Consider the following 8,276-nt stretch of genomic DNA (forward strand, 5'->3'; position numbering starts at 1 on the left):
GTGTGTGTGTGTGTGTGTGTGTACCGACCTAAGAGCAGGGGCGAGAGAGAGAAGGACAGAAAAGGAGAAAGAGATAAGGAGGAAGAGAAAGAGAGAAAGAAGATGGTGACAAAGAGAGAGGAGTGAATGGCTGGACAGACAGATGAACAGATAGAAAGAGAGAGAGGGGGGAGAGAGAGAGAGAGAGAGAGAGAGAGAGAGAAGGGGGTTTTTTGTTTGTTTTTATTTTTTTGTTTTTTTGGGGGGTAGAGGACGAACGGACGTACGGACGGATAGACAGACGGGCGGATGGATGAATAATATTCGTTCGTGCTCCAATGATGCCTTTGCCCAGAGGCTGCAGCATGTGTTTGTGATAAGCGCTCACCGAGAAGGCATGTACAGCCTGCCTGGCGCTTGGTCGGCTCGTCCTGGAGGGAGGGAGGAGGGAGGGGATGTCCACTCTCGTTTGCTTGATCACCTCGTAGGTTGGAGAGAGTGTGGGGGGGGGAGGAGAGAGGGGAGAGAGAGAGAAAGAGAGAGAGAGAGAGAGAGAGAGAGCGAGAGAGAGAGAGAGAGAGAGAGAGAGAGAGAGAGAGAGAGAGAGTATATTCATTATTACTTTGTAAGGCCAAATAGGGACAATGTTAGCAATGATAAAGTATTCTAGCTTGCTGTTCAGATCTAACTAGCTAGAAACTCACCAGTAAACCCTAACCCACCAAAATGTATTTGTGTCGAGTGCAATTTAACAGAAAAGATGATGGTATTTACTGTTTCGCGAGCAAACACACCAGGGCAGACGGGCTGATGTAAGACTTTTGTTTCTATTTTTCAAAATTTCATTTGAAGTCTTGCGAAGCTATTTCAAAGATGTTACTCTAGGTCACCTTCCTGGAGTCTAGCAAGAAGATTCAAAATCCATAAAAAGACAATACATATTCGTAACTTTATTGGATTCACAAAATGATGTGTATTTTTCATGCAGGATCTATTAATGTTAGTGAGATCACAAGAACAAGTGAACACTCTGGCTTTAATTGGGGGTGCATTTCTTACGTGGAAGTAGCTAATTGTGAGAATACACGAAACGAGTAAGTTTCATTTACATTTTGTGTGTATTAGTGAGTTTAAAAAAAGCCCATCATGCTCTGGATTCGGGTTTCCACAGCAAAAACAAAACAAACAAAAAATGAAAAAGTTGTTTTCGTCCTCATTGACACAATTATTTAAAATCATTTAGGAGGCAAGCTTCGTCTCTGACTGTCAGGGTCTGTCTTGGAGGAGAGGGAGACAACGTCCCAGTAGAAAACTCGAAATACTTGATAAATCAACGTCTCCAAACACGAGAATCGACATTGGGTCTTCTGCGTGCGAGGTCGAAGCTCAATCGCTACATTACAGACACCTGTCGTGTTTCTCCGTTTAGCACGTTTGTTCAGAATTAGTGACAAAGTGAGATCAAATAAAAGGACGTGATTTTAGGTTTTGGACCTTCTAGTAAAAACGAATGAACTTTTTTAAAAAAGCATTCATATCGCCCACGTTCGTAGGAAGTGAAGTAATGGTATGATAAAGAAACAACAAGAATTTTTTCTTATGGATGATTATTGTCTCAGAAAGGGAGGGAGGGGGGAGGGTCTAACTACAACACAACATGCAAGGTTCTAGGAACATGCCCAAACATGGAACATAAGACAGGCGTCAATGAAATGTGTTGGGAGGGAATTTCTTTTCCACATAGACTTCACAAGTAAAAGGACGATACAGACGTATTTTAACACACTGGTATCAATTTCAAGAAAGAGCTGCCTTAACCTCAATAAAGCTAGAAAGCACCACACAACATTCCTTTAGCTATTCTGACTGTTCCATTCATACCTTGTTCCCATCCCCTGTAAATTTTGTACATGGCACAGGCAATGAACAAATACATTATAGTAAAACATGAATTACTACCATATTACCTATACTGGTATACCGCTATAACTATAACTAACAGAACAACCTAACTGCAGTACATTGAAAAAGAGAAAAACATTTAAAACAAAACAACCCTCCTCATTACAACAGTGACAAATAACAAACAAGAACGAGAAGTGAAAAGAGAAAATGGTTTAGCAGACGACTTTGTTCTATTCTAGTCAGGTCTAGTAGAAGCGATCACCATATTTCGTATTGTGGTATTGGGCCCTACCCCTATCTATTCTTTCTTTCTAACCCTTTCTTCAGCCGGCTGCTCCTTTTGAGAAAATGCAAATCAAGAAAAGTCATCGCTTTGCTGCAAGCCAAATTTGAATAATTATGTAGCGGCTTTTTCGGATAGGTGTTTTTCGTTGATAAAGTTCTGGACTAACGGCCCTGTTTTTGAGCAAGTCAGTAGATCGAAAATTTGGGGATCATTTATATCCCCCCCCCCCCCCCCCGGCTTTTGACTACGTTGATTGTGAATGATAAGATGTCTTTCTCCTCTACAATATAGATCCTTTAAGAGGATGACTCTCTTTCCTTTGAACGCGTCAGTCATGGTTAGCCTAAGCTGAGAGGGATACATTATCCCGAACGTCAGAACGACGGAGTAAAATATTCGATGAAACAGACTTCTCTTCACTGGAACCGAATCTCTCACCTGTATGAAAAGCCTAGCCATTACACCACAGACACTGGTCTGTACTTCTTTCAAGGTACCTGAGCCCTTGAAGGTCGTTAGATGTGCAGTACTGACAATGCATTCACTGTGTCTGTGGCCATACATGCTGAACATAATACTTTAGCACTTTATGAAAGTTATGGTGTACTCTATAAGCCGCCATGTCAAAAGGAAGAGCACCGTAAAAAAACAAACAGACAAACAACAACAAATAAAAAAACCCTCAACCAAACAAAAATAACAGAATAACCCGATAGGTTACCTGTAACCGCCACACACACACACACACACACACACACACACACACACACACACACACACACACACACACACACACACCCACCCACCCACACACACACACACACACACACACACACACACACACACACACACACACACACACACACACACACGTTTGCACGCATCCCCACCTAAACAGACTGATCCTCACACACAATTGCACTCGCAAACACACTTTTCTCACCCTTTCCCTCCTTTCCACCCGCACTCATCTCCCAGGATCTACCAGCCTGACGTAACCGTAGACAAACAACTATTACTTCTATCTTTGTTGGGCTTCACGGGTCGGTTCATGCAGCCTGCTATCATTAATCTTGTTTGGGGAGCTAGATCTGGAAGTGTCACTGACAACGCAACAAGCTAAGGTGGATCTTCGGGGATCGAGATCCCACCATTTTCTGCTCCTTTTAGACTTTTCCACCTGAATCCCGCACTATCTCCCTCCTCAAAAGCAAGCTGGGAAATGAGATCACAAGGGGTAAAAATGCTAGAAATTAGCTCTTGAAGAGGTTAAAAGTGAACCTGAGAAAAATAGGTACCGAGGAAATGAAAGCGTAAATGGAGTTTACATCAACATTGACAGGATAACTAATAGGAATTTAAACCAATTATCAGGTTTCAAAGTAGGAATATACGTTAACACAATTGAAACGTTGACTATAACTAAATTGCTCTGCTAATCATTAAAGTGAGAACCAACACCGAAACAAAAATGCAATCCAAGATGACGCACACGTTTAGGAATACAAAATATGCAAACGTTTGTGCCTTTCTTGAGGTAAATACGCACAGAAAGTAGCAGATGCTCATAACTGTGAGCGAAAAAGAACGATTAGTACTTTAATTCTAGCAACACATGTTGCAGGTGTATTTATTTAGGTGGGGTTCTAGACTGTTTGGGACACTAGATCTACAAAATGAAGGCAAAGTATCAGGGTGAGTAAGAATTTATTTGCGTTTGACTTTGCGTGAAATGAGGACTGTTTTTAGTTTTGAAGACTGAATATATTATTCATTTGTGTTAGTACACTCAGATGAGCATATCTTGTTGATGATACCGCATGCTTCTATCTATCTATCTATCTATCTATCTATCTATCTATCTATCTATCTATCTATCTATCTATCTATCTATCTATCTATCTATCTATCTATCTATCTATCTATCTATCTATCTATCTATCTATCTATCTATCTATCTATCTATCTATCTATCTATCGATCTATCTATCTATCTATCTATCTAACATATATATATATATATATATATATATATATATATATATATATATATATACATATATATATATATAATGAACAGTGAGCTTAAGTCTGTCAAAGTGGGCGTGTCGTACTTACGAGGATCTAGTAATAATGAAGTATGTAAAGCGCACCAAGAGCTTCTATTTCCTTGTGTTTCTCTCAGCACTATGTTAAGCATTAACTCCCATGATGCAGTTTTACTTTCATAAAAAAGAGGGGTTAATATTGCGATACAAAGGGAGGCGGTTATTGTTTTCGTGCACGTTCACAAAGCAATACGTTTTTTGCACTAACCATTGTAGTGTAGTTTTTCAGTGACTAAAGGAGAGTACGTGACTTGCTTGTGAACTCTGGGTTTTGGTTTCGACGTAACCACTGGTTCTGAAAGAAATCCAAACAAAACAAAAAAACATACCAAGTATTCTAATGGGATGGGGCAACGATAGGAAACGAGGAAGGATAACATAAATAAGTTATAATCAATGAAAACACAAAGGTTAGAACTGGAAGTTCCTTTAAACAAGAGGGAAGGCAATATAGTGTATAGCTGCATCAACACGAACGCCTTCTTTAGCAATACTAAACCAGTGGGTTATAACATGTGCACTTCAGTTTGAGTTAAATTCAGCAAATAAAAGTAAATTATTGCATACTGACACCTCATTTTGACATTTTTACTTGCTATTTTAGTATCTCTGTTCAGGTTAATGGAAACAGTTTACTCCAGATAGTTCCTTGCTTTTTTATTGATATAACAATTAATTTAAAATCAAACAAACAAAACAAACAAACAAACCAAAAAACAAAACAAACAACAACAACCGAACTCAACCCAAAGAAATCCAACCCCCCCTCCCCCTGATATCAAAACATTAAAATGTTTTGATCTCTGCTGTTTGTTCTTTCTTTTCAGATTCTTCGATCATCATTATAATAAGGTTACCATGAAAACACTAATCATTAAATTCATATTCACACACTTAATGAGGAACGTCAAACAAATTGCAGGAAATAAAACAAAATATAAAATACATCTCGATTCATGGCAGTCACAGGTATCTAAGGTTGGGGAACCTAAAAAATCCCAGCTTACAGCTTCAAAGAAAATTGCATCTCGTGAGTTAATGTACATCATCTGTGAAAGGTACAAATGAGTGATATCAGATGTTCTTTACAGCGCTTCTTGGAACATCCTACATTTCTCATCAAACGTAAAAAAGAGACGAGCTTCCTCATCATAATTCTTTGTTGAAGGCAGGTAAAGCCTTTGCACACATCATCACCGAGACTCAAAGGAAGAGAAAGAGGATACGATAGCACCTGCTTGCTATTTTCAGCATAAATCCCGAATTACATAACTCAAAGCAACTATTTTCTTTACAACAAAAAGCTAAAAGGTTTTAAAAAAAAATAAAAAAAATAAAATTGCGATATGAGAGGCATTGGAAAGAAGTCAGAATTTATGAGATTTGATAAGACATCTACTTTATTCCTTCACTGTTTGGTGCTCTGCGAGGGATAAACTTATTGTGGGACGGCTGATCTTTGGGCCAAATTTGTCCACATTACAAGAACTTCATTGCGCAGTGGTTGCTCTTCAAATGCAAGAACGTGCCTTATCCTCTTCGAAAGAAACCCTCCTTTTTTTTTTATTGCATACAGTAGTACAAATTCATTCCCTTCAACATAAGTCTTATAAAGGGAGAGAATCAAAATGGTTGATCACAACTCATAACCTTCTCATTATTAGCTACCCGATCATACATCCTCTGACACTACTACCTCCATACCCTTTTCTACTTTGGTGACGACAAATGAAAGGCGAACCCCGAAAAGCAGGACGTATTATTGCATTCTTTGATCCACCCATCAAGGACCAGAACGTAAAAGTACAGCGTAAACATTTATTTCTTAATCACACCAGCTGTAACTTTCACATTAAACAGATATAACGAGTTACGTTTTAAGCACACACCCAAGCTTCCGTCTCGAAATCTCCAATCTGCCAGAAGACTGAGCACGGGCAATCGGGTAAATATAAAATTGTAGTCAGGAGTTACGAACATACAAATGATGAGTGCGGACGTTCTGACTTTTTAATCTGAAAATTGCTCTTCCGAATCCGCATCTTTTGTGTGAGTTATGATTTTAAACAAATGCACCAGTATTGTGACTACAAGTTGTACCCATACGATAACAAAACAGATTATGAAATAAACTTAAGATCAAGCTTTGAATTAATGAAAGTGTGAAACTGTCACAGGTACAAAACGTTGTCATGAAATCTGGTTCTGTTGTCTCTCACTCACCTAGCACTATCAACTGCAGAGTCCATATCAAATGCTCGGAGGAGGTCACTTGGCACTCGTAGTAGCCAGCGTCCTCGTCCTTAGCGTTCCTGAGCAAGATGTCCCATGAGGTGATGTCTGCCCTGTGTGCTTTATGCTCCAGCACGATCCGCGGATCTTTACTCCACACCATCTTGCCGATGGTCAGAAACTCGTCTGTTTCTAAACGCCTCCATGCCACCTGGGGGAAAATAAGAGAAACAATAAAACATAACGTTCAGTTTACTATTTTCTTTGTTGCGTTTTACAATTTAAAATTGATATATAATGGTAAGCATACTGTCAGTTCCTGTATTAATATAAAAATCAGCTAACTGCACACAGATATGACAAGAACAAATCATTGGAGAACGAGAAGAGAGGCGAGCTTACATACTATGCACCTATTTACTCGTCAACCTGTACATCCACACATCTACCCGTCCATCCGTGTATAAAGTACCCATCCTCCCGTCTATACATCCGCCTATGTACCTGCTCATCTATACATACGTCCGTCCATCCATTCATCTACCCAGCCATCCTGCCACCCAGCCATCTATCCATTCTTTCATTCATTCTTTCATCCATACATTCACCCATCCACCCGAACTTCCATCTAGTCAAATACATTTGGGAAGATAGTGATATTAAGGACACAGGCGTAACAACACTCACAAATACACACGCACGCTCGCACTTAGACACAAACACACACACACACACACACACACACACACACACACACACACACACACACACGCAATATGCACATTCACACAAAGTCCCATCAGAAAGGAATATCAAAATAGATCTAGTAAGATTCAACACGCACGCAATCACATTTAGACGTACTTACGAACAAGAGTAGTAACACACGGACTCAGTAACACACCGATGCAGCAACCTATAGATCCAGTTTTCCATGGACACAGGTACTCACAAGAAATAAAATTAATGGTCTCCATATTTTGACCTTCCTTTTAATGTCCTAAACTTTAAAATATGGGTAAGGGGGGGGGGGGTGGTTGTGTTATTTTATGTTCACATTATACAAAAATAACAACCTGAACCCCAAAAAGCTAAGCATGGCTCACAAGCATGTAGCCGTCCACCTTTAATGTTTCATGATAGATAACGAGTTATAAAGTCAAGATATCTTTCTGAAGATGCAGATTTAAGTCCTCTTTTTATCTCCTTAATTAACTTGTATCATCGGTTAGTCCCCAGGCGTTCTCTGCGTTCTCACTGCTGCCACGACTTTTCTTGCAAACGTTGAGGTAACATAAGATACAGCTTTGTGGCGTTAGGGATATGTTTTAGAGATTTAAGAGAACATCCACTTTGACTTCTATCCTTGAACTCCATCCAATTTGAATGGCATTTTGACACTGACTGTACAGTCGAGTCATTTTATTGCCTGAATCACACGTGCAAAAGAGGTTGAACGCCCGGTAAACTATTTCAGTAGATTATAGGAGGAAGATTAGGAGCTCGAGGGGTACTGGATTAATGGCAACAGCATTCTTACGGCTCTTCTCTTTGTTTTCTATTGATTTCTTTCGGTGTGTTGTATAAAAGAGATACAACTCGCTGTATGATGATCCCAAAAATTCTTTAATTGATGATCAGATATGCTTGTCGACGATAGACCAAGGCTTGCATGGATGGTGTGTCTCAGCAGACAGTCAAAACTAGAGAGAGAGAGAGAGAGAGAGAGAGAGAGAGAGAGAGAGAGAGAGAGAGAGAGAGAGAGA

General features: G+C 39.5%; 1 protein-coding gene across 2 annotated transcripts in view; it reads right to left on the reverse strand.

The window, feature by feature from the left end:
* The window catches only part of LOC101847414 (zwei Ig domain protein zig-8), a gene marked incomplete at its 5' end in the record, with an annotated part of 14,643 nt that extends 7,922 nt beyond the window's left edge, over window positions 1-6,721 (reverse strand). Inside the window, 2 exon segments of one of the 2 annotated variants that reach the window (XM_013080116.2) lie at window positions 4,487-4,573; window positions 6,502-6,721. In XM_013080116.2, coding sequence (XP_012935570.1) covers window positions 4,487-4,573; window positions 6,502-6,721 — 307 coding nt within the window. 2 annotated transcript variants of the gene reach the window in all.
* Window positions 6,722-8,276: the final 1,555 nt, after the last annotated feature.

The sequence above is a fragment of the Aplysia californica genome, unplaced genomic scaffold (genome assembly GCF_000002075.1).
Source record: "Aplysia californica isolate F4 #8 unplaced genomic scaffold, AplCal3.0 scaffold00075, whole genome shotgun sequence".
NCBI classification, from domain to species: domain Eukaryota; kingdom Metazoa; phylum Mollusca; class Gastropoda; order Aplysiida; family Aplysiidae; genus Aplysia; species Aplysia californica.